The sequence below is a fragment of the Embiotoca jacksoni genome, unplaced genomic scaffold (assembly GCF_022577435.1).
Source record: "Embiotoca jacksoni isolate LCO1_2020_lvr unplaced genomic scaffold, fEmbJac1.0.p SCAF_12, whole genome shotgun sequence".
Lineage (NCBI taxonomy): Eukaryota > Metazoa > Chordata > Actinopteri > Embiotocidae > Embiotoca > Embiotoca jacksoni.
This window is the reverse complement of record NW_027185252.1, coordinates 9,180,554-9,207,698: the sequence shown is the minus strand read 5'-3', so window position 1 is coordinate 9,207,698 and position 27,145 is coordinate 9,180,554. Positions and strand designations below refer to the sequence as shown.

The window sequence follows — 27,145 nt, the reverse complement described above, 5'->3', positions numbered from 1 at the left end:
CTCAAACATCTCATTCTAACTCCCATGTTCTGAATATTCCCGTGGTTATAAGACTATTATTCTGTGTATGGATGCACAACATTTTTAAAATTGCTCTAATTATTAAGACATGCTGAACATGCTTTGAGTTTCAGCTGAGGGCTTTTGGTCCAAGCAGCTTCTTGTCGTTCTCCAGAGAGGGGCAGTAGAATACATTTGCAGGCTCATTAAGGAGGTGCTGCTTTTAAAAGGATCAGCCACCTTTCTGTGTGTTTCAGTGACTTCAAGGCTATACGATCTAACGATCTAGACTCAGTATGTTCTAATTATGGTGGGTCGCAGCGGGTTATGATGATATGTAATACTACACTGTCCCAAAGGCTGCCTGCGTATCTTAACAGATACCTGAGTGAGTTAAACGCTAAAATAATTGTAGATGAGAAGAAATTAAATCGATATAATCAATAGTACAACTGCATGTTGATCTCAAACTTAATTTAGTGGTGGAAGAGGTGGAAGTGCTGTATTCAAATACAATTTGCAGGTAGTTATGTTTTACTGTTTTCATTTTATGCGAATAGTTCTACGCCTCTAAGCTGTATTTTTTTCCTGTGCTACATTACTTTAACAGCTGTTACTATTTTACTATTAATGCCTCCGTATAATTTACAATTTGATAATGACACCACATATAGCAATGAGTAGGTTTACTGCTGATATTTTAGGTAAACTTTAGTGTCAAAACTTCTGGTAAAATTCTGTAAAAATCTAAGTAAAATCTAATTAAAATTAAAATTAAAACTTTTTTTAATCCAAAAAATAAAAAGTTCTTCCACAGCTGTTGAAATTACAAATGGTGTTCTTTTATTGGTAGTAAAATCCATACGGGTGTTTTAAAAGCACATCCACTGACAGATTTACCGCCACAAAGTTATCAAATCAAATGCAGTTCTTTACATCAAAAAGATGAATATATCGTGACTGATGCAAAACAAGGCCCGAGCAGTGCCTTACACCTGCACAGTAGGATTAAAGGTCTTCCTGACGTGATCGCTGTATTTCCCATCACCCGGCCTGATCTCTTTAGTCAGTTCAAGTGTCATGAAATCTCTTGTAAGGAGCTTGGTTCGATCCCAAATAAACAGTCTCGCTTGTTAAACTCCGAATGACTTCATTCCCGGACAAGGGATCTGGGTTGAAGAAGTTTAAGCCACATGTGTCAACATATGATTTAAAAGGAAAGATTTAGCTACTACAGAATGACACAGAAAATTTCCCTGCAAATGAACAATGAATGTTTGTGAATTAAAAACACGATTTGATTAATGAAAAACATGACAGGATTTTTTTTCTGTGTGAAAACTTTATTATTGTTACACAAGGAATCAAGTTGTTTCAGTGTATTTCAGGTTTCACACACACGCCCACACACATGCACACACGCATACACTTGCACACACAAAGCACTATTAATGACAGAGTTCATTTTGACCTTGGAAACATCATTCGACAATTCTGAAGGTCTATTCAGCAGCTGCTCTTGAGCTTTTTATATTCTTGATAATATAGATGATATGAAGTTTATCCAGTTGTTGAATAAAAAAAGGGGGGAAAAAAAGGAAACGTGAACCTACGTTTCAATGACAACTGGGCCGACAGCAGTTAAATGGACCTTGTGTTTAAATTTGTTTCGTCAGCTGTCGAACCATTTTAATGCTCCATCCTCCTCATTTGCTCCAATCTCATCTTGAGCTCTGAAACCAGCGCTCTGTTCACCGTGTCCTGTTTCGTTATCTCTGGCTTCTTTTTGGGTCGGGGTGCCACTACTGTTGCTGAGACTGTGGGTATGACCCACTTCCTCTCCCCTGGGTTGAAAGGAGGTGGTGGAGGGGGCAGAGAAGGCGCACTGGGTGGTGGAGGTGGGGACCAATGTCTCACAATGTTGCTGATATTGTTGTTATAGTTGACATTCTCCACGATGACCTCTGGCTCCTGCACATCCTCCTCAACTATGAATTTGTCCCCGGGAGGTTCCTCTTTCTTGAAGGGGTTTTTGAATTTCCAGGTGTGCTGTGTCTGTGGCCTTCTCCTCACACGGCGGTTGGGAAGGATGCGGTTGGACTTTTTGTGGCGCAAGAATGTTGCAGTGGAGATGATGACCGTGACTAAGACCATGAGACTAATGACACCAGCAAGCATGCCTAGGATTTGCAAAGGCCTGTTTCTATTCTGCATTAAAAATGATTCCAAAGGCCCCCCTTTCAGTTGGGTCTGTAAAAGAGCACACAAAATTCACATCCATGGGACAATAGTCAAAGTCTGTCACACAGGAATGAGCTTTTAATCAGATATTGTCCTGTGTATGTTCTGTCGTAATGCATGTATTCACCATTTGGTGCCACTTAACGGAAAATGCAAAACACAAAACTCTGTGCTGCCATTATACTGCATGAAAACAAAATATTTCGACTTCAAAAGGTAATAATTATACTATTTTTTTAAAACCCTTTAATATTTGTCAAGACAAGATCAGAGAGGTTGACTGAGAAACCCATAACTGAGACCATTAAAGCATGTAAAAATGAAAATGTCCATGTATAAATGAAAATCAAATGTTTGATTTGGATGTGGTTGTGGTGTCACAATGTGAATACTAAATCAAAACACTGGAAAAAAAAAAAAAAGCATGAGAAAACAGTATAGGTTATATTGTGCTCCCGTACTCCTTTACAGACACAGGTTTGTTCGACTACAAAATCCTCCGAAAATGAACTGCTACAAGTTCTCGGTAACACAGTGTAAAAACAACAGTACTGCTGTGCTGATAATCTCAAGGCAAGCTTTGTTTATGGTTCGGGCCTCTTTATAATCTTTCTGATCTTGCCCTGAGGTTGTGCACGGGACTTTTTAACAGAGTTCCAGTATACAAGAGTTGAAATGAAGATTGTCAGTGATATGGCGAAGATGACAACGGTCAAAAAAATCCCAAACACGGCCCCCGGACGTTTCTTGAGGTCCAAGAAGTATGAGAAAAATCTGGATTTGATCTGAAAACATGACAATTGCATTTGTATGAGTTTCTGATTTTGTTTAAGGATCATAAATTCTCAAATGCTATTTAAAGTCAAGAAATGAGTGAAGCTCATTTTCTGAGCCATGATGATAGATGACAGAAGACTGCACCTTCATATAGAAACTGATTAACACTCAATATACTGTATAGCACAGTATAATATTTGGTATTTTGATTTCAATATAAAATATGGACTCTGTGTTTCAAATTATTATCTAAACATGCTTACATTAGGATTACGGTTGGGACAGAAAAGCATCAGTGTGCACAGGTAAGGGAAGTCAACCTTCATACTCTGCAGAACAAATTAATTTATCTATGTAGTACGCCCGTGCTGTAAGAATATTGAAGTCCGAGTTTGTGTTTGTGTCCGAGGCCCATTCTTAATATTTCTTTTACAAGCAATAACAAATTGTTGAATGATCCTATTGTGTACAAATACATGATAATATGCTGCGAGAACATGAAGCTTTTTCATATATAAAGGCAGAATTCCTGAAATAATAAAATAATAATAGAAAATAATACAGGCCACCATCAGATTAAAATCTGTGGAGGATCAGATTTTAAATGTGGATAATTAATTCCAGATGAAACACTGGATGCAATCACTTTAAAAGATCTTATTTTTTTGTATTTTAAACATAAAAACCCACGAAGAAATTAACAGAATATATATATCACACTCATATTTTAACATATTGTGTTTATCAAGGAGCCCTTATATAGATTTGACTGATTTCTACTGGTCTACTTTGTTTCAACTTACAGCTTCGGTGATGTCAATCTTGACGACTGCAGTGGTGCTGAACGACGGCTGGCCTCTGTCCCGGGCCTGCACCACCAGCGACCAGGTGCAGTCACTCTGCTTGGTGATGTTCTGAATGATGGCCATGGACTTGATGTAGGACTTGAGCATGATTTCCCCCGTATCAGAGTTAATGTCAAAGATGTTGTTGTCTGGCTCAGCTTTCATGATGGCGTACTCAATGACGTTGTTTGGTACCTCCGCATCATCGTCTACAGCCTGTGGAGAAACATTTCATTACAATACATCATGGTGTTCATGGTATTCATGGTATAAAATCAGGGGAGAGAGTATACCTCTATTTTTACTGGTGCTCCAATCACCATGGTCTTCTCAAGGAAGTTGTCATTGAAAGCAGGTGGATGGTCGTTCAGGTCCAGCACAGTCACAAAGACTTCAGCCAGGCTGTACTTCCCCTCGGTGTCCTCCGCCTTCACGTAGAAGTTATACTTGGACCTCACCTCTGCATCCAGGCTCGCCCACGGCTGGGTGTAGATGATCCCAGTTGTTGGCTGGATCAGGAACCTGCGGACGGTGAGATGCCTTCTTAAAACTAACTAATGCAGAACTCGTCTTGAACCTTTTACACTGATTATGATCATTTTTCTTCTCAGGGTTATTGAGCGTGTATACTCTCTATTTTCTGCTCAAGACCTCGTTTGAGGAAGCATGCATAGCACTGTACACCTAGTTCCAAAGTTTTTCACTCATTGTCGGGGTTTGCTTTCGCTTAAGCATTAGATTTACTATTATGCCGGCTGATGCTATCCCTAATCCAAAGTGTACAGGTCCAAACTTTGACAGAGATGATAAGTAAAGGTAGCCAAGCTTATTTTTTTTTTTATTATTATTGGGTTTTGATTGTTTCAAAAGAGTTCTTTCTTTCTTTTCTTCTTTCTTTTGTCCCTGAAGCATGGGATCACAGTCTAGCTCAGCGTAGCATAAACACTGGAAGAAACTCACCTCAGGCTAACGACCTACCTTTATACTTTATACCTAATGCAGAGACATAAAAGTGTCAATCTTCTCATCTAATTTTCAACAAGACAGTAAATATGTGTCTTTCTCAAAATGTATAACGGTTCTGTTCTTTTAAAGAAGTTCTTCACTGTATTATTACAATTAACTGGGAGTTGGCGACAGAGAGCATATTTCCTGCCATTTTAGCTTTCATTCATTGGCTTCCAATATAACCAAGAGTTAAAATTTTAAATTCTGCTCCTGACGTACAAAGTCCGAAAAAAAAAAAAATCAAGCTCTGGTCTACCATTAAAGATTTCTTAGTAGTCTCTCATCCGGACATAATGCTTTGCTCTCAGAATGCAGGTTTGCATACAGATTCAAGAGTTTCCAGGAATAAAATGTGAGCCTTTGGCTGTCTGGCTCCTGTCCTGTGGAACCAGGTCCCAGTTTGGGTTCGGGAGGCAGACAAGATTAAGCATTGTACATTTAGCTCAAAGCATTCCTTGTTGATAAAGCTTATAACTAAGGCAAGCTAAAATGACCCTGAAACATCCCTTTTCTCTCCTTTACACTCCATGCGTTCACCACTACTGCATGTTAGTTTAATATTTCCTTTAGCATTGTTTTGATTTTGATATTTCAACATTAATAATTTAATTTGGTTGTCTATTGTTCAGTGTAATTGTAAAGTGCATGATGCTCTCTCTTTGCTCTCCATGCATTTGTATACAACTACTGCATGTTGTTTCAATATTTCCTTGAAATGTATATTTCTATGAGTTTTTTTGTTCTACTTGCTCATTGGGACTACAATAGTAATTGGGATTGCACTGTGAAATAAAATTGAATTGAAGTGCATTAAATTAATTTGAACTAAATTGAGTTGAATTGAATTGAATTGAATTGAATTGAAGTGAATAAAACTGAATTGAACTGAAATGAAGAGAATACATTTGAAGAGCTCACAGACAGGGCCAGACTGGAATCAGATTGCTTCACTCGCCGACTTGTTTCGTTACCCTGCAGTGATTTTGTCCCGGTGCAAAGTAGTCAGCAGCAAAGAACAGTCTATTTTCTCCTCCAATCCCATTAGAGGATTAATACAGAGAAGGCACGCAAGGTAAAGATCACAACCGCCTGTAGACTTAAGTAGTCTGCAGCATATTGTAGCAAAATGTAAAGGCCATGTATTGCTTCATAACAATTTCAGTTCAAAGCAGCCTGAATAATATGAGGTGACACAGTTGCAAAATGGTTTTGACTAAAAAAGTATGCACTAAGCTAAAGTGTTCCAAATCTCTCTCCTCTGCTTATTTTGGAAATCCTTCTCCTCAATGCCATGTGACATCACATATCTGCTCTAATTCATCGCTACAGAGCTACAGTTTTTTGCTGAAAGGTCCAAAAATACTTCCCACCTACATTTGATCGAATAAAGCAAGTGGTTACTCCTTACTAACAAACACCTGTCTCTTTACATTGGCACTGAACATAAATATTTTCCACTAAATTTCAAGATGTATTTGTGTAGGAGATCTTTAGGACTGTACCTGTTTGAAAGCAAGCAGTGGGTGTACTGTGCGTGAGCAATAAGAGAGAAAAGTGGCCCCTGAGACTTGTTATTGGAGGTTGGGGTTCTGCTGCGAAACTAATAAAAATCTAGTTGAGAAAAAATACCAGCAAATCCTCCAGCCTAAAGTGCTTAGGGTCAATAAAGGGAGCTAAGTTCTGATATGAAAAACAAGTCTGCTGTTATCTTTCAGTGCAGCTTTCAGGCAGGTAGGTTTAACTGTAGGTGGTCACATACAGTGGTCTGCAAATTAAAATGACACATTCAGGCTCAGATTCAACTTCTTTGACATTCAGTTTTCACATGATAAGTGTGACTAATATGTTTTTTATTTTTATTTTAAGAAGAATGTGATCTGTTTTTCCACTGCTGAAAACACCCAGCATATCAACAGTTAATATTGTTGTATAAGTATTTGTGAATGTTTTTTTTTTCATTCTTGTTCACTGGAATGTCACAGGATGCCTCGTTCTACAAACACGAGTATATGCTTACATAATCACAACACAAGGACCAATGAATAGACATGGTGGAGGCCACAAAAAGATAATATGGATTGGTTGGAGTCTGTAATAGTGCGAACACATTTTCTTTTTCTTATTGATGCACAAAGTAAAAAAAAAAAAATCTCCTCCTGGACTGGACATATTTAGATGTCTTATTCTGACAGAAAGATAATGCTGATTGAGCATTGACACATAAATGTCAGTGAGGGAATGTGTGGAGCTGCATTGGCCTTGTGGACATCGACAGTGGTTCTTTGTGTCACCCTGGAAAACGTCAGTTTCACTATTGTACTCACAAGTCAGCCCCTGATCCATAGATAGAGTACTTCACTTCTCCCCAGGGCCCAGAGTCTGGGTCTGTCGCCTGCAGACAAAGACAAAAAACCTGATTATTTAGAAAATAGATGCTACGTTTTATTGCATCACTTGCGTGAATATGTTTAGTAGTTTTAGTACAGTACATATTGTATATTACAGTATTATTTTGTGTTCGTATTAGGTTAGCAGCCAGTATTGTGGTGCTTTCTTATTCTTTTCCTTTTTGAACTGCGACATATTGAAGTTGTTCGTGTCTCTTTGCTAAGATGAACGAGCAGAAAAGTGAACTGTCTGCCACAACGGACTCGCTACCCTGAATGAACCTGTGCCGGAACTGGGACATGATGTTACAGAGGTCAGCTATAAAAACACAGACTTTTGATGTCATAGCAACATCATCATGGACATGAGCTAATCTTTCTGTCTGTAGCGGCTGGGATGCCTGTTCGCCGTTTTCATGTGTCCAAGGTCACTTGTTGGCTGTTCTTTTATTTGATTGAAATTGCCTGGGATCAAGGCAACGAGCCTCCGCGGTGTTCACGCAAGGGCAGGATTTATTAGTGAGCCCCCGTGCTGCTTTTTAGCCTCTGCACGTTTGATGTGAATTCACAAGGCAGAGGAAAAGATAGTCCAGAAATCCGTCAATTCATCATGTCCTTAAGAGTGTTCATTTTACTTTATTTCAGCACATATTTTGGTGCTGTGGCTGCATGTGCTTCTCAGCATTAGGGGGAAAAAAAAGGTCTGGAAATTTGGTGTTACGCAACAAAATGAAAGTGATAGCCATCTGGCAGCTTACCTCGCCTGGCTTTTATCTACATGTTTTCACATATTATCCCAACCCCCACTGTCCAAAAAGTCTACATTTAGGGAATTAATGGCCCTCTTGAGCATTTCGTTAAAATCAGCATTCATCTTTAGCTCTGGGTGACGTACATTGGTGATGGCATGTATTTTTAGACAGGATGAGGACCCGCTCACCGTGACTGACACCACATTGGAGCCGCCGGGTGAGTTTTCTGGTATTCTGGCGATGTAGTAATCTGAGGAGAATTTGGGAGCGTTGTCGTTGGTGTCCAGGAGATGAATGATTATGTCAGCTGTGGCGCTGAATCTCTCCGCAGTATCAATCTCAACCGCAAGAAGCTAAAGAGGAGAAATATCAGAAATAAATAAATGAAAACCGATGCACGTGATATACTGCTGCTATTTTTTGAGAAATGGGTGCATTTCTGATTTTTTTTTTTTATCTTTGGTGCATGTGTATACTTAATGTAAAGGGTTAACCTTGTATGTTAGAAATTGATGTTTCTCATAGTCCATGGCAGCAGAGTCTTCCACTAAGATTGTAACTTGGGCTTCATTGAGAACCGTCTGCGGGACGACTCGCAGCATTCTTCCTGGTCCAATCAGTTTCAGATTGAATTTAGCATTAGCACCCTGCAAGAGCAGATATACACACCAACATATTATTCAAAACTCAAGTGAGTTTTGTCCTACATGCTCAAACCCATTTATAGTCAAAGGAGCAGACACACAGTGCAATCCATGTGATGTATAGTCTGTTCAATCAATATAAAAGCTTTGTGTCCTCTCATTATGACAGTAATGTAAGAGAAATCAATATATCAACAGCAGCAGTAATGCTGTGGCTGAAACAAAATATTAGTGGACAGAAGGAGTTCGCCTGATGTTGTAACAGTATTATCAGAGAATACATTTAGCAAACATTTGGCTCATACAGTACAAGGAGCTGGAGAGACACTTGCATAAGCTGACAAATGTCATAGTTTGGGAGCACCTTTTAATTTGGTTTGTGTTCAAATAAATGCAATTTCAGAAGGATTTTCTGTGATAATGGGAGGCTTAAAGTGTTTTTTTGTAGCCAGAACAGGACTAAATACATTGTTGTGGTAGCATGAATGGTGATTACATCAGTTTCCTATTAGATAACTATGTAATTTGGTCAGAAAATGAGTGTTATTACATAATAATAATCACTGTTACTCCTGGCCAGATAATGCACTGATGTTCTATTATTGCTAAAGGATGATACCTACTCAGTAAAACATCACAAGTAACAATTTCCTGTACTTCTATTGGAGTCATTTTTGTCATGGTCAGCGTAGAGGCACTAAGGAAGACAACTTGTCCCCACCTGATCAGAGTCATTGACAGTGATTTTCAGCCCCCGCAGGATCTCTCCCTCCGGTGGATGCTCGTACATGGTCAACTCAAACATGTTCTGTGTGCCGTTCTCTCCATAGAAAGTTGGTGGATTGTTGTTTAGGTCAACCACACGGATCACCACCATGGCTAACTCATGGTCCAAGAGTCTGCCTTCAAGGCTGACCTCTGAAGCCTGGACACAGGAAGTACAAGTTATGTAAATCAGGCTACAAATTATCACTCATAAAGCTGAAGAGAAAGTACGTGTGTGAGTTAATCAGAATGGGTAAATGAGTTGCAACCTACCCTGACTTTGATGTTAAAGATTTCTCTCTTCAGATAAATGGGGAGAGTCAGCAGAGTAATAACACCGCTCGTTTTATTGATGCTAAAAACACCATCGTTGCCTGGTAAAGCAAACAACAGACAAATGAATAATCCTCATTAATTTCCTTTATTTGAAAATCTTTGAAGTTTTCTTTGAGCAAAGTGCTTACCGTCATCAAATGAGTAGCAGATTGGATGTGGGTTCCCTATGTCACCATCTTTGGCAACAACCGTGAATATTTCCGATCCCTGAGTACACGAACAAAAGGATTTTTAAGTTATTGTAAATCAGCAGTGACACCAGATTAAGAGTTGTAGTTAGAAATGTCAAAAGATACAGAAATGATGTGTCTTATATCATAAAGCAGAAGTTATTATATTTAATATCAAAAAGAAATATATGACCAACATTTGTGTCACCCTGCACCTTCATCTAACTTAGTCGTCGTTTTCATCACATCGTCAAAATAACCTTGACGATATGAGTTAAGATCTTCCGAAACACTTTCAACAAAAACAAGCTGTGGGGCCGAGTATTGAATCACCCTGTGGCTGCACGGCTTGCCACAACAAACCACCAACATCTACCCTGCGCGTGGTTTTCAAAGGTTCATTAAAATGTCATGCTCCTAATTATTCCCATTTGGATGAAAGTCAGAGTGTGTAATCGCCCTGCGATGAGCGACTGCTGTGACATTTTGTAATAATGATAAAGGCAGGATGGGAATTACATTAAAATGCCAGCAATTAAAGCCATGAGATGGGCGATAATGGTACTTTGGGTTTTGGGCAGCTTTGTTGGGTCTTATTTACACAGAAAATATAAACATTCAAAAATTAAATCTGATGCTCATTTTAGATAGCTGTGCGAATACAGTAAAATGTAATAATAATAATATTGATTTATTTCATGACTAACGGAAATCATAAGGATAATGTTTTTAAAGATCTGTTTGATAAACAGTTGTCATTTGTGTAAATTAAATAGTCACAGAGTCACTTGGAGAGGTTTTCATACTCACAGGCACTGAGACTTCATAAACGTAGCCGAAGTAGGGCATCCCAGTGAAAGATGGAGGAGTGTCTTGTGCATCGATCACGTTAATTGTCAAGGTAGCAGAAGATGACAGAAACTGCTCCTTCCCATTAAAGTTACCACCACCATCCTGGAACAAAAGTACATTTAAAAATCTAAATCAAGACAGAATTATTTGAACAGGACTTTTCTAATCAGGTTTGATATTTTTCCATTTTGTTATAATCTATTATGTTTATAACATTTTATTTTGAGTATAATTAAAGTTTTCAGGGAGAATTTTATCTTCTCTCTTGTTTTTCAGGCCTGTTTGAGGGTTTTCTAATGAGGACACTGTATATAAATCCTATAACTTCCTAATTTTTCTTATTTTCTGCTTCTGTTTTATATTGGTTTCTTTAGTTTTTCTGGTGTGATACCACCCTCAACTAAGCCTGAAACATGCATCAAGACTATGTGATCACACAAACTGAAGATCCATATGCAGAAACATTGGTCCGTAAGTCAACAAGCAGGGAAAACCCCTGCGGTGCATGTTACCTTGAATATGACAGTACTCTTATGCACGACAGAAACATCTAATGAGTACCTTTACAACAACAGTGACAAAGTGTGTCTTTGTTTTTTCATAGTCCAACATTTCTCCAGATTTGATACGCAGTACACCACTATGTCTGTCAATGGCAAACAAAGTGGGCCGAGGATTCTGTAACAGAGAACAGAACAAAAGCACGATTTTAAAAGCACACAGAGTCACAAATCAGCTCTGTAAAAGCCTGTCGCTGAAACCTCTAAACCCCTTTAACAAACGCTCACGTGAGATATCATGAAAAGTGGTCAGATGGCTCCATAAAAACACTCAGCAGCCACTTGAATTAGGCCGCATCCTGCACACAGTCAATCTCTCTGCCCATCTGTATGTAAAGAACCCATATGCTGAAGGACAGAGCAGTAAGGTGAAAGCTACTGTGTCCAGATGTGAACGGCCTCACTGCCACTTCCAGGCCAGCTGTTCTTTCGTCCTAATAGTCCAAAGTGCAAACTAACATTCTCTGCCAAAGCAGCCCTCTAAGCCTCCAATACCTGACACAAATGTAATTGTGATTTAATCCTCCACCCTCATAGCTACACCAGCATATTCAAGCACAAATACACAATCACACTAGTAAATATAAATGATGTTAACCTCTGTGCATTTATGCATTATTTGCGTCACGTTGAGATTAACATCACAACTGGCTAGCATTTGATATTTAAAAATGTTTTGTCTGTACTCATTTGTACACCATGTTCATTTATTGAAGAAGTCAGAGAGGGTAGGATGTGAGTGATAAGTATTACCTGGAGGTAGTATGTGACTGAGCCTCCTGAGCCCGTGTCTCTGTCCACTGCTTCGACTTTGTAGATGCTGCTTCCAGAATCAGTTGTCTAAAATGTGTAACACAGAAAATAATTCAGGTAACAACATGTAGGGCTTAAAAAGACATAACACAACATATATTTTTACATTAAAATACTGTCTTTTCCTTTTTTTGTTTGGAGACTGACAATTTTGACTTACCTCCACTACATTGATGATTGCAGGCATGTTTTGGAATTCAGGCTTTTCATCATTTGTATCCATAACAAATATTGTGACCCTTTCCACAACCTAAAAATAAGAAGAAACCCGTTAAAGTTTATATTTAATTTAATTTAAATCATTATGATGGGTATGATTACACAGTGAACTAAAAGTTGATACCTTGCTTTGCCCATCTGTGATGCTCACATGAACATCGATAGAATCTTGTTTCTGATCAGAAATTTGAAAAAAATTAATATGAAGACATGGAAATCTAAGTTTTTAAAAGTCGTCACAATCAATTGAGTAAATAACCTCTGATGACTTTGTGAACTTTACCTCTCTGTCCAGCTTTTCCACTAATGTGATGTTCCCAGATTTGGGGTCGACCCTGAAGTACTCTTTGGACCCAGGATCAAAAGAGAGGCCATACATCACCTCCTGGCCCTCAGGGTCTGTGCCATTGAGACTATAGATCTGTGTACCTAAAGGAAGGCATCAGAATTTAGTTAAATTAGACTCTGCTGTTGACTAAATAAATATGTTGTTTTTAGAAGCATTGTTTGTATAAATGTCACCAAGTCCTAACTATCCAGTATGAAGTAATTCTTTGGAAACTGCTGTGGAACAAACCAGGAGTAAGCATCCAATTAATGAGTTTTCTGACTGGGGCAAGGTGTAGAGGGACATCTGCACCACATTAACAGCCAGAAAACTGTCCCGGCACATCAACAGGTGGCACCAACAGATGAGCATGTTAGTGTGAGTGCGCACATGCCACGCAACATCTGCTCATCTATCAAAGACTATTTACCGTCCCGGGGCTCTCTGATATTGATGGCCAAATCACACCATTTTGTTGATTGGTTGTTCCACAGGCCTACACGAAACGGCCAGTGTGTCAGAGGTCAATCTCACCGACAGCCGTGTCCTCTGAGAGGCTGAATAGCGCCAGGTTTCCGTTGTGGATGTAGGGTCCATTGTCATAGAAATACGGGGCAAAGTCTGCTTGTGCTACAGACAGAGACATAAAGACAAGAGGAAGTGTTTGTTTTAATATCACAGTTCTATGTAATTCATCTTAAAACAAGACTGCTTAAGCACACGTTTAATTAATGACTGAATCAGTTTAAAGATTCTTCTTTATATGATACAATAACATTATGTTTTATTACCATTTACCATTATTTGATCATCTTTACTGGTGGCCACAGAGGGCTCATTGCAGTGTTACTTTAAATACCAGAGCGCAATAAATCCACACAATGTACAATCTGTCACCTGGGATTACAGGTGAGTTACGTCAACCTGCAAAGATACCTCTTCTATACATAGACCTGAGATCTCTGCTGTTATTCTTTGTAACATCCAGTCACATAAATGGTGTTTAACTACACTAATGCTTTAAAACCAAATTCAAAAACCAAATAAATTAATCAGTGAGCCATATAATGTAAAAAAAAAAACTTAAATATGTCGACTTGCAACTTGAATGTATTGAAAACAGAATTAAATCCATTTCTAAACAGAAAACGATTTTAAATCATCAACAATCTTGTCTCAAGACAAAACAACAGTGTCTCTGAACAGCATTCAAAATCTGACCACATCAAACATGAGCCACCTAACTGTAAGCACACAATTAATGAGGAAAACTTACCAAAGCAGGCACGAACAAACACGAAAAGAAGTGGCAAATGTAAAATCTTTACATTCTTCATCCTTAAAGAATGAATTCATGAAACAGCACCATGAAGACGGCTCTGTCGACAGTCCTGCACATTGGATACGGCTCTCAAGGTGTTTGCTGGCGACTGGCGGAGGCTAAAGGCAGATGCTTACATGCTAATCCAATGACACTTCTTAAGAGTTACTACAGGGCCCTTCAGTCCAGTTTGGCTTTATCAACCACAAATCCACAGGAGCTGGCTCTGTCTGCAAAAACAAGGATATATGCAGCTTTGCAGATATTGGACAGGTATACCTTCTTTTTAATTCTGACACTGTCTAAAGTTATTCTTGTCAGTTAGTGTTTCAATACTATTGTGAAGTGAAATATAAATAAGGCATTTACATCATTAGCTGCACTGAAAGCTTTTACTCTGAAAACCTTGTTATCAAAATGTTAACTTTGATAACTGTCTTAAACTTTATGACTGTTTTGAATAATTACAATCTCCACTGTTGTAATATTTGCTTGTGTTAACGTTTAACAATTTTTTTGTAAAAACAGCTAAGCAGTACTTAAATGTAACTAAGTGTGTTCCTCCTTTATCAAAGACAAATCTGTATTAAATGCACCTTCTGCCTTTGTAATTATTACTATTTTAAATAAAGTGCTCTGATCAACTCAAAGTGGATGAAATGATGCGGAATCTACCGTGTAATACTGGTCAGTGGTTCACCCAGACTCGTACAATACCATCTGCTATGCTCTCCATAACCATCTGTTGCATTAAGAAAAAGAAAAAAAAAACCTCTACTATAATCTCAATTAGTTGAATAATCACAAAACAGAGGATGACGTAGATGAGAGCAGAAAATGATCTGATGAGATTATATAACTGTATGGATGTTATGATAGATTTTAAAAGATGAATGCATGGACTGTGAACTGATTTAATTGATTTAGATTCAGTGATGTAAATCTAAATAAATGACATTGACAAATAAGAAAGTATTTAAAATATATATATATATATATATAGAAGTTATGTTTATTTCATATTTATTTTGCGAGTATTGTTTTTGTTGGGTTGCATCAGTTTTTATTTGTTAATTTCATGTTGTTTGTAGAGTGATTTAAGTAAATACCCTACTGATTACCTTAATGTCTTTTGGGGACTTTTTTTTAACAGTATTTTAGGCATTGAAGCTGGCTAATCGTCTTTTTCTTGAACTCCATTTGAGAAGAATCATCTTTACACAAAGACCAACCAAAGGAATAGTTACTATATGTCTTCAAGTTTATGAGTTAGTGTCTTAATTTTTAAAATTATTTCAATTAATCCAGACATTGGGCCAGTAAAACTTAAAGTACTTCAAATGACCCAGTAATCCCTCTTCTTTTCCCTTCTCTTTTCTCTTATCGTACACAAACTTTTACTATATGAATATATACTACATTGTCCAAACACAAAAGAAAAAAACATGGCTTTCTCATGCTGATATTAAATCTACTCTTTAAGCTGTGTGGCACTTATAGAATGGACAGCAGATTCAGTTGCATGTTGTCAGTGTGGGCGCACAAATTAAAAATTTTCATAAAAGAGTGGCACAGATACAGACTGAGGGCCAACAACATTTATTTTTAGAACAGAAATAAGATCAGTGACCTCTGAGAGCAGTCAAATTCCCTGCATATACAGTGAAACCCTTCAGATTGGAAACCTGAGGGTCCAGTATTCAAATGAACATTATAATTCTTAAGTCATCTAAAGCAGGATATAATGTTTAGCCAACTGTTGCACAATATTTTGACTGGAAAAGATCACCTGGCAGGTTACTGGTGTACGTCGGGTGATTGATGCTGTGCCTTCAGCTTTAATTCTCGTGGTACTGGCAGATGGCAGGCCCAAAGATTAACCCACTGTGCTCTAATCTCCCCTCATCTTGTAATGCACAAGGCCTGTCTGCTGTGACACAGACTCCATCCAAGATAAATGTAAAGCACAATTAGCACACACACAATGTTGCCACAGACAGGCACACGTGGACATGCTGCATATAGCGTGCAACACGATGTGGGTTTACAAACAGATGACTGTCATATTATTTTTTTCCTCTGTGGTACTGAACGTGACCTTTCTCTAAAATGTTTAGATCTTCAGATGTACGTCAGTGCATGTATTCCACAATAAAAATCTGTACCTGAAGCTTATAAGTCTTTCCAATGATCATTGTAGAAATTCATATGGATAAAAGCTCACTGCTCATCTGTAGTCATCTCCTTAGTTTCTAATCCCGTGCCTTCAATCACTACGGCACATGCTGACCTCTTTGTTACTGTTGGTGACAGAGCCATTAGGCTGCCCATAGGGAAATTTTTAGGGTGATGCTTATCCTTTAAGTGTATAGCTGCACGTGCATCACTTGATTTGGATTATTGTCATTGATGAACAAGGCTAGAACTGCATCTGGAAAGGCACAGTGTTTCCTGCACTGACACATATTGGGCCTTGACCAGATGGCCCACTTAATCCAATCAATGGTCATCTTTGAAGGGGATACATCAACCTTAGAGGGTTTAGCATAAAATCGAAACAAAAATGTGCATAAAAATGCAAAATTATTGGCATGATTGAATTAAGTAAAAACTAAAAAATATTTGTCGATGAGGTCAGCTGTTCTATAGTAATAAAATGATAGCTTAAGCATTTAAATATACAATTTTTAATCCTAAATTATAGGGAATAATTATATGCGAAAATGTTTTACCAGCTACATTTGTTTTTCCGGTGTATTATTACATTAGGTGGCTGAAGTTTTGAGCACTTTTTTGGCCTCTTATCAAGAAGCGATGTTGACAGAGAGAGCTGCAAGTAGAATTAGTTTGGCTGTGGTCCTGTACATGTCTTTGAAACGTGAGTGTCCATAAAAAAATCAGTTGAACATGTAGACGAAGAACATTTTGGATTACAAGAATCCCCAGTATAGCAAAAAAATACACAAATCTTACATATGCAATCATATATTCCCATTCCAAAAATAGAAAGAGAAACTTTGACTGATTTGAATGGTACTTGTGTCACTACAGGATCACCCAGTCTGTTAGAGCACCTGTTGTCAAGATACCCAATTCAGCTTTACCATTTTGGATTATTAATGATAATCTCTAGTGTAGTTTGCCAAGGGCAGAGGTTTGCTTTTAGTCCTGGTCCACTCTAAAACTAGGTCACGCCTTTAATCTCTCCACGTAGAGTATGCTGTAGGTTAACAGCCTTTCATTTTAGTAACACTCACAGAGTGAAAGCAGAGTGAGCACACAGTCGTGCAAAATCCTAAAAGATATAACGCACTACATCTGCAGGAATCATCGAGGCATAAAATGATCATTAGCAGATGTCCACTGAGTTCAGATAAGCTACGAGCCTGTTATTTCTGCCCTTTTTATGATTTAAATAAAATAAATAAATTAATAAAACCTTGGGGCCTCAGGAGTGTTGACACTGGAACCTCAGCAGCTCACAAGATATAATGACCTTAAAGAATGAAAAACCTCATGTCTGCAAGAGTCATATCTGCAATATAATAAATATTCATTACAGTAAAGTTAAAATTGGGTCATGAAAACAAATCTAGTGATTTTGCAGTTCATACAAATTTAAAAACCGAGACCCCTCCAACAATACACTACTCTGATTTATTAAACTACTGTAGTTTAAAAAAACAAACTAAATTCCAATATTGCAGAATTGAATTCTTATTGTATACAATTTATTTTACATTAAAATGTTTATAAAAAAAACATGGAATATTTCTTGTAGGCAAGTTTGACATGATGCCGATGTGCGTCATGGTGCTCAAAGCCTGTGCCCCTCAGCAGACAGTCGCTCTCTGATACACGGCTCAAAAACTCTACATTCTTTTAGTCTGCTGCCCCCAAGTGGTAAAGAGTTGTTGGTGGACAGCAAATGTTAAAAATCCCTTAATACTAAGCAGCTTAATGCAATTCCCCCATAGTTCACTGTATATATACACCTGTGCTTTTGTGAAATGTCAAACTGTCTTGGACCAAGTTGGAGATTTCCGGTTTTTTTAAGACTCAACACAAGAGTGGCGCAAAAACATTTTTGGAATAGTTTCTGTTTTATTCAGTGTGACGCAGCCCATTACTGCCATTCAAATTCTAATCAAGTGGGAGGTAATAACAAAATGCTGATAGAAAAGGGCTGCTGCTTGAACTACAGTAGATGTTGGTCATCTCTCCCTGACCTGCAGGAATCTTACCACATAGCAAGATTTAAACTTTACATTGCTCATTTAGAGATGGCTGATTAACTGTGGGAAGCTGACCACAACCCCGTCTGCAACGTCTCTTCTTCATAGAATGACAATGTGTTAGCTCATCTTACATGACAATACCCAAAGCTTCCTGTGATTTATTTTTCTCTCTTGACAATGACGAGTTCCTGTGGTTTATGACAAATTTCACAACGCGGATAGTAAGGACCAGTCTTGACAATGTTTAAGCAAATTCAAGACATTCATCAATACAGTGAACTTATTTCTAAGTTTAATTTTTTTTTTTTTTTTTTACCTTGTCAGGGTAAAGGGTCAGGGTAGCTGCTGCCACCACGACCCGACCCCGGATAAGCGGAAGATGATGGATGGATGGATGGATGGATGGATGGATGGATGGACCTTGTCAGGGTTCTTTATAATGTCTCAGTTATAGTTTGAATTGGAGTTAGTGGAGTCCCATAAGAGAAAAGGAACCATTAGTGAAAAAAAGTGTAATGTACATGTTGTGTGTTTCTAGCGTATACACAGTGTATAGTATATGTGTCATGTGCATGCAGTGTTTGGTAGTGTACATGTAGTCTACGTGTTGTGTATGTATAGTGAAGAGGTAGTGCACACTTACACTTGATGAATATTGTGTTCTGTCTATCTAAGCAGTTAAAAACAATGTTAGTATATGAGAGTTTTATAAAGATGATCAAAAATTTGCAAATCAAATCTGTGCCCTTCAACATGATCAGTTCCTGACAGTTCATGTTAAATGATGTTGCTCTAAAGAGGTGTTGCCATTCAAGATCTTCTTTTCATCTTCAATACAACAACCCAATGAGTCTTAAATTTGCTGGGCAGCCTCTAAAGTTGGCAGAAATTGCTCCACATGCAAATTAAAAAGATGTGATTCACAAAGGGGCACGGAGGAGGCATTTTCTCTAACAGGGGGCTTCTGTATACAAAAATCGCATGGTGATCACGTGACCTCGCCAACACAGGATGTCCCACGGAGGGAGAGCCTGGCTGCAGCCTGCTCGCTGGTGCAGTGAGACCCAGCACATGAGAGAAGTTGGAGAAAAAGTTTTGGAGCAATAATGTTTTAAGAAAAAAAAATATTTCCAGGCAAAATTAGCAATAGTTCTAGTTGTGTTTAGGTCAATTCTACAATTATATCTGTGGCAAAAAAACGTTTATTTTTTTTTTAAACTCAAAATTCAATCAAAATTAAACAAAAATCAAACACATACTCTCGCTCGTCGTGCGTCTTTTTAATGCCAATGTTTCTGCCACACGTCCGTGGCTCTGCGCTGCATCTGGCAGAGGAGAGGAGCCCACGTCCGTGGTTACAATGAAGCAGTGTGTCCTCGTCGGAAACAATGCAGCAAGATGCTATGAGGAGACGAAATTTCTCACAAGATCGCGGGGACGTTTTTTGCTCGATTTTGCACAAAGAGACCAGCTAAAGGTTTGTAATATCTCCCTACCTGAACATCTCACACATCTTAGTTTTCTGGCAGGAAATGACTCGCAGCGTAGAAAACACAACATGCAGATCCACCGGCACTCGTGGAGCCTCTAACCATCCTACTGCCATGCGCATAAAACGCTATAAATTTTGAACAATGATCAAGTCTACTTCGATTTCCACCACGTTCGTATGGGAAGCGTGTGCTTCTCCGCATATGATGCAGGTATAAATGACCATCGTGAAAATATGGATGCTGTGAAGCTTTATGCCATGTAATCAATATTTTTTTTCTTTTTCAAATGTGAGTTTCTTATAGAACACATTTTACATATTTTATTTTATATATATGTAAAAGCATAATGCTTTCATTTCTGTTCACCAAAGATTAATAGTATGCAGAAGTATTCATTAGTCTGTATTTGTTCTGGTTCAGTGAATGCTGGAAATGATACTGAATTGAATGCCCCCTCCCCCTAAATGACTGCCATAGTATTTAATGGACACCACGCACACAGAGAGAGAGGAGGGGGTTGGTAGTAAAGAGTATGACATCCAAACTAAAATTAATCAATCACATGGAAATGATAAACAGCACCGACACAAATTGTAATGTTTGTTGATATTTGCCTCTAACAGTTAATTGTTTACCCTCCTGCAGGAAGAGCAAAGCTTTCAGTGAGCATTTAGCTCTCAACATCTACTCTATGAGATGATGCTGCTTCCAGGCTTTGAAGGCAGCCATTAATGTAATTTGTAGTGAGATGATAAACAGAGTGATGTGTGTTTCTGCTTGAGCAGACAGTCAGATTTGCCAAACGCTCCAGTGACTCTTGAATATGTAAAAGTGCTCAGCTCAAGTGCCTCAGCCTGACAGTTTGACGGTTATGGCGTATTAAGCTCAGATAATTGGGTGATATTTACTCACAGAGCGCACAATCACTCCACAACTACTTGAAAACGGTGTCTTTTCCTTTAATGATTTGCTGTGTAGAAATTATTCACTCTCCTGACAGGACCAAATGGCATGCGTGTGCGTGAGTGTGTGTGTCTACATTTCCTTTTTGGTAACATGAAAATAGAGTATACAGACAATTTATTCAGAATTACGATGTGTTGTACTGAATGTTTTCAAATGAAATCATCTTCAAAGGATTTAACTTGTTCACATGTTTTTCTGAAGAGTATTGTGAAACCATGGGTTGCCTCATTCCTGAGTTTTAGGCTGCCTGAATAGCCTTTATTCATGGCAGTGTCACGCAATACTTTCAAAGCATTGTAAGGTTAAACTTCCCCAGAAAAGGATGTAAGATTCGATTTTCGTAAACACTATCAGGCTCTGACTTGCCCTGTTATCTACGCTGATCAACAACAAACTGTTTCTTGAAAATTACAATCAAAGATTTCTCAACTGCCAACCTGTTGAGGCTTGTGCCTTTAAGGTGACCTCATGGTGTGGGAAAACTTTTGATTCCCAGATTTGATTCACTGATAAAAAAGCGATGATACGATGTCCGTTCAGCAATAAGGGCTTTTCCAATTTGTGTGCAGCCCAACTCACAGTTTCACAATTTCCCTGAAGGTTTGACGTCGGCTTCATGTTAAAGAGGTGTGAGTGTTGAAATCTCAGAGCTTTAGAATCAAAGTTTGCTGTGCCCCCTGACGCAGTGATTGGCCAGTGACAAAAAAAAAAATCACTCCAGCTCAGGTTAACTCCCTCTTTCTCATACATAATTTTCCTTATTCCCACACCCAGCCCGAATGAATGCTGTCTTCTTCTTCGTCAAAGAAATGAGACAAAATCTGCTGTTGAACATTCCTGAGGTTTAAGATGAGTGCAATAGAAACCGTATGTTGTTTTGAAATAAAAAAAATAAAATAAAAAAAAAAAAGACTCCCTGAAGTAGTCTCCAAGGACTAAGAGTAAGAACTAAGATATATATTCTTATATGTTTTATGTGTGCCATGAATATGACATTAGGTCCAAAGGATGGTGTTCAGTGACAGTTCAGTCTCTAAAAACTCAGGGTATCACCTGTTTTACATAGTCTGTATTTTACTGTCTTTACTACTAAATACTTTTATTGCAGAATGAAGCCTCAGTCTCTGCATTACAAGCTATGACCACCATGCAGACTAGACTGTAGACGTCCAATTACAAAACCAGGATTTCAAGGATGAAGACCAAGTATGCAATCGTCTTCATTTGCATTGTGGCTCTGGTCATCATTGAAAAGGAAAGCAACATCCTTTCGAGGTAAGAGACTGGACAACAGTCAGTGACCTGATTTTAAAGAGGAAAGTTGAGCAGTTTTGAATTTTGTAACATCCAGCCACTCTGTTCATCTGAAATTGTATCTTTGTATTTGAGTAGCTGACTGTGCAACTTCCTTTCAAAATTGACAAGGCAGAAACAACTTGTGTTTTCTGTCTCTATCTTGAAATTGCACATGCAAATGTTCAGAAAGCTTCAGAACTTGAAACTTCAAAGCCATATAGTCCAGCATTTATGGACATAAGATTATTCCCTTTCCTCCTTCTTGGAGGAGGAGGAGATAGATAACAGCCAGCAGTCAGTTACCATTAGCTTAGCATAAAGCATTGCTCGTCTTGTCCTGTCCAAAGGTAACAAATCTGTCTGCCAGCACCTTTGCATCTCTCCATTCAAGCTTATGTACCCCACTGGATGAACACATTTTCAGAACAATTATGTCACTCTAACAGTGGCATGATCTTTTTTCAGTGCGAATCTTCTAAAGCCACGCATCTGCATATCCTTTCTAAGATACTGACTCCTCAAAGAAGATCCGTAGTTTCAGGTGTGAGTTTCACAGCGTGAGTTTCAAGCTCTGTTTATCTTCAGGTCGTCCCTTGAATAAAAGACGGTACTCAGTGTCTGGTATTTATCCAGAATATTTATCTTTTAACAGGAGACACTGATGTGCACCGAGGACATAGACGCTCTGCATACCAGCATACTTTACCAAAAAGGTCCAGAGACTCTTAAAAATGATTTAAATGCCAGAGAAAATTCGCACATATTTTAACAATCAGTTTGGCATAATTTGTTCTGTACAATAATTAGTCAACTTAATTATTAATAAGAAAGACTATCTACATAAGAAAGGGACAGGGAACTATTTTTGTTATTGTGTGTAACAATTGTGAGATTTATGTTGTTGTCCACTTTTATTTTGAAAATAAATGTTGGCTTGGATGGGCAGCATTTGTTGGAAACTGGCCATTCACATGTCTGACTGTCAGTGATAAGTGATAAGGATCCAGCCTGGCTGTGGACTATAATGTGAATACAAGCTGTGCTTTCTTCCTCTTCTGTAAATTTACCCGATGCAGACCTTCTGCCAAAACACATTGACTTGCTGTGACATGGACTTAATTTTCCAATTGGTCTACTAGTGCAATACCACCGAGTGCTGCTTGAGGTTGGCTCCAAAAAGCCTCTGGCTCCATAGACTGCCTTTCAATAAGTCCCGTAAAAGGTCAATGCATTTTTTTCCACAAATTGTTTTGGTTTTGTTGGCTAAAGTCACTCCTTATTAGTTTTCTGGCGGTCCATCTGAAAAAAATCCTGTCATTAATTAAAAAATGAGCTTCAAAAAGCCGTGGGTAACGTCACTGTTGGTCGCTGCTTGGTCTCTTGGTTGTATCTGTTTCTAATTCATATTTTTAATGAAGTCTCTGTATCTCCTCAGGGTCTCTGATAAGCTGATCCAGAGGCAGAGTCCAAAGCACACCCCACAAACTCCACTGGATTACAGCAACACAACACAAAAAGGCTCCCTGATGGTCTTTAAAATGCTGCTCTCTAAACTCTCTGGCACAAAAGGGAATTACTCTGAAGAGCAAGAGGAAGAGGAACTGGGCGATTTAGGCGCGTACAACTACAGCGCTGGGCGTAAGCACATACTACTCATGGCCACCACACGAACTGGTTCCTCATTTGTGGGAGAATTTTTCAACCAGCACGGGGAGAATATGTTCTACCTGTTTGAGCCCTTGTGGCACGTCGAGCGCATGCTGACCACGAGCCCAGAGGCAAACAATGGGACAGTGTTGGCAGGGATCTACCGGGACGTGCTCCAGGGACTCTTCCTTTGTGATTTCTCTCGTCTCGAGAAGTTCATCTCTCCCCCGCCTCAGGATCACGTCACCCCAGCTCTCTTCCGGAGAGAGTCTAGTTTATCGCTCTGCGATGAGCCTGTCTGTACTCCTGTGATCAAAGATGTTTTTGAGAGGTATTGTATATCTTCTAGATGCTCGCTACTATTAATCAAGATTACAATGTTTTTGGATCTGAAAATGGAGTTAGTTAATAAGTAGTTAGTTGAGGCCCAATATGCAACAACATTTTTAGCTTGGTGTTTGGACGTTTCTTGCTAATATGACCTTTGGGAATTGTTGACTTCATCCCTTAAGAGTGTTTCATGGCCATACAGCATTATAGATTCGCCCTACATGGACAATAAACATATATTTACTTCTAGAAACCTGCATATCTGAAATAACCCCTCTGAAATTTTGTCTTAGGTATCACTGTAAGACTCGTCGCTGTGGGCCGCTGAACTTGACCCTTGCATCTCAATCCTGCCTGTCCAAACAACACCATGCCATTAAGACGGTCCGTGTGCGTCAGCTGGACACTTTGCAGCCTTTGGTGGAGGACCCTCGCCTGGACATCAGAGTTATCCAGCTAGTTCGAGATCCACGAGCTATCTTAGCATCGCGCATGGTGGCTTTTTCTTCAAAATATCAGACGTGGAAGGCCTGGGCGCAGGACGGCCAGGTACCTGAAGACGATGAGGAGGTGAGGAGGCTCAAGGGAAACTGCGACCACATCAGGATGTCTGCAGAGGTGGGACTGAGCCAACCTCGCTGGCTCAGGAGCCGCTACATGTTGGTGCGCTATGAAGATATTGCCCGCTACCCAATGCAGAAGGCAGAGGAGATGTACAGGTTCACAGGGATACCGTTTAGCTCCCAAGCAAGAGAGTGGATTCTGAGGAACACCCAGACCACGCAAGAGGCCAGCGGAATCTACTCCACCCAGAAGAACTCATCAGAGCAAGCGGAGAAGTGGCGATTCAGCATTCCCTTTACACTGGCTCAGGTAGTACAGAGAGTGTGCGGACCCACCATGAAGCTCTTCGGATACAGATTTGTGGACGATGAAAAGACACTGATCAATAAGTCCATCAGTTTGCTCGAGGATAAACTATTTCATTAATGAAGAGATCAACATTTAGCTGTGAATCTGCAAAATACTGCATGCAATGGATCAGAACTAGGAGAAGCCATGATTGCACAGACCAAAACGATTCAACATAAAAGACACAAAATGTTTTACTGGTGACAGTAACATTTGGGCGATGCAGTTATATTCATACTCACCAATGATGTGCCTCATTGTAACAATGAAGAGCCACTTGATAAAGACAAGTATTTATTGTATACTGTGTTGACTGAGAAGCCCTGTACTTAAGCTTTATTTCATGCTCTGTATTTTATTTAAAATGAAACGAGCACAGTTACATAAAGCCTGACTGTAAGAGATTATTATGTAAGATATTATTGGTAGGTGGCCATGTTTGGATTTTCAGGGATAAAAGTACAGTAAAAGTGATGTGTGTATGTTATGTTTGTGAGTATATGTTTAAAGGAAAGGATATTTCTGTTCATAGGGTTCCTGACACTCGTCCAACCTGTTTCATAGTTTGATAGATCACCAGACTTACACCTGATGTGCTTCGATAGGGTTTTAGAAAATCTGAGTCAGGCAAAGTGAATGTTGAATTGTATTTTGTGGTGTATTTGTGAGGAGCCTTCATGTAACAGTATGCTGTGTGAAAATACAGTTTTATTTTAGATGTTTCCAACCAAATGCCATTTACAGCAAAGCTCTTGTGACAAAATATATAACTGAAAAAGGTCAACTAAGATGGATATATAAAACTCAGAGTTTATATGAAACGCAGTTTTACTATAGCAGAAATACACCCTACCTCAGATGTGTCTTGGACATTCAAATGTTTCACCAATAGCTAACCAGCAGCCACAGCAGTAGTAATGTAATTTTTGCTGCTTCCCCACCTTTAAGTAAACAGGCAATTTTAGTGTCATGTTACAAAAGCGTCTTCTTTTAATGACCACCTGTCGGCAGAAGGCTTAACTCGAAGCTGATATACTGGTCACAGACAGTGAGGACACATGTATAATTTCTTAATTTTTTTTTATTACTGCTAAACAGTGCTTATCGCTAATCAAAATCCCCAGAAATATTAAGATCCACGCTTTAAAGCTATAAAGTCAGCATTGCGTTTTGGTGATAACTAATACATGGTATATAATGTATGTATGTATATGGCCTGTGACTTTAAGAGAAACCCAGGTGGTGCTGCGTTAACTGTCACTCTTGATGGTATATAAAGGTAACCACTGTGACTCTAGTTCAATAGCCTCACTGTGTTCAGCTTTGCTGAGGCCCCACTGAAACGTCTGCGCTGCTCATGGAAAGGGATATGCATTAGAAATCCATATAGTAATGGGCCTATACTACCATCACTTTAAACACATAGACATGAAGACATATATAAGGCAGTGAGTGGTCCAGACTCACCGCTGTAGTATTCACGCCAAGCGGAATACTGTGAAATACCAACTTTGCAACTCAAAAATTGTGTCACAGTTTGCATTTAACCAATACCATTAATTGTTTTGGAGCCATACAAGTTAGCAGTTATTTGTCTGTACATGTTACAGATGTTTGACTATAAAAAGGTTGTCGTTTCAAAGAAAACTGATGGTATTGTCAACTGGAATCCAAAGTTTTAATGTTGGAAGAAAACATTGAAAGATCAGTTTTGAAGTTCAAGTCAAGTCTCAAGTTCTGCCAAAGCAAGTTTCAATTCAAGTCTCTGTTCTCAAAGTCCAAACTTAGTCATAACTCTTCATCAGCTAATTGCAACTCTCAGATCTCTGAGTGCTGACTATTATGTTTTTTGGACATTAAAGTATTTGGACATTTTCCTTCAGAGCTCTGTTAATGGTGTTTTTCCCACAGCTGAGACCGAATTCTTTTAATAAATTATCTGAATAGATAAATTTTCAACCTGTGAGATGATTCAAGGGATTTTCATATCTGGATTTTAAGGCATGATTCAAGTCAGGTCTTCAGAGAATCAGGTATCCAGTCTTCATGGTGCCTGTGTTAAACAGATACTGTATTTGCATAAGAATACAAAATCGGGAGGCAACAGAACAATATTATGGTACTGGAAGACTTCTGGTTTCTATTTGAGTACATTTGTAGTCCGAGTGCCATTGACCAGTCATGTTTGAGTGGGCTTTGGTTGCATGGAGGTAAACAGTCTGTGTTGAAAGTAAAATAGGTGTTA

At 38.8% G+C, this 27,145-nt stretch overlaps 2 protein-coding genes across 2 annotated transcripts; one reads left to right on the top strand and one right to left on the bottom strand.

The window, feature by feature from the left end:
* Nucleotides 1-1,387: 1,387 nt before the first annotated feature.
* On the bottom strand, nucleotides 1,388-20,433 carry cdhr1a (cadherin-related family member 1a). Its single transcript, XM_069144105.1, has 17 exons — nucleotides 20,385-20,433; nucleotides 13,232-13,327; nucleotides 12,653-12,798; nucleotides 12,494-12,544; nucleotides 12,311-12,400; nucleotides 12,091-12,177; nucleotides 11,339-11,455; nucleotides 10,736-10,879; nucleotides 9,884-9,962; nucleotides 9,693-9,793; nucleotides 9,376-9,579; nucleotides 8,505-8,657; nucleotides 8,199-8,363; nucleotides 7,196-7,263; nucleotides 4,157-4,385; nucleotides 3,822-4,079; nucleotides 1,388-2,250 (listed from the first exon to the last, which is right to left on the bottom strand). Exons 1-17 carry the CDS (start codon nucleotides 20,431-20,433, stop codon nucleotides 1,690-1,692), a joined length of 2,598 nt encoding a protein of 865 aa, XP_069000206.1. The 3' UTR covers nucleotides 1,388-1,689.
* Nucleotides 19,530-26,868, top strand: chst3a (carbohydrate (chondroitin 6) sulfotransferase 3a). Its single transcript, XM_069144620.1, has 4 exons — nucleotides 19,530-19,733; nucleotides 21,824-21,990; nucleotides 23,447-23,989; nucleotides 24,282-26,868. The coding sequence occupies exons 2-4, from the start codon at nucleotides 21,911-21,913 to the stop codon at nucleotides 24,976-24,978; spliced, it is 1,320 nt and encodes a 439-aa protein (XP_069000721.1). The 5' UTR covers nucleotides 19,530-19,733; nucleotides 21,824-21,910; the 3' UTR covers nucleotides 24,979-26,868.
* The last annotated feature ends 277 nt before the right edge of the window (nucleotides 26,869-27,145 follow it).

Excerpts from the sequence above, each read along its gene's own strand:
- chst3a (XM_069144620.1), top strand. The coding sequence starts at position 21,911 with ATGAAGACCAAGTATGCAATCGTCTTCATTTGCATTGTGGCTCTGGTC. Across the intron at positions 21,991-23,446 it reads GAAAGCAACATCCTTTCGAG|GGTCTCTGATAAGCTGATCC; the intron begins GTAAGAGACTGG and ends GTATCTCCTCAG. Across the intron at positions 23,990-24,281 it reads ATCAAAGATGTTTTTGAGAG|GTATCACTGTAAGACTCGTC; the intron begins GTATTGTATATC and ends ATTTTGTCTTAG.
- cdhr1a (XM_069144105.1), bottom strand. The coding sequence starts at position 20,433 with ATGTTGAGAGCTAAATGCTCACTGAAAGCTTTGCTCTTCCTGCAGGAG. Across the intron at positions 9,580-9,692 it reads TCTTTAACATCAAAGTCAGG|GCTTCAGAGGTCAGCCTTGA; the intron begins GTAGGTTGCAAC and ends TCCTGTGTCCAG. Across the intron at positions 2,251-3,821 it reads AGATTGACATCACCGAAGCT|ACCCAACTGAAAGGGGGGCC; the intron begins GTAAGTTGAAAC and ends GCTCTTTTACAG.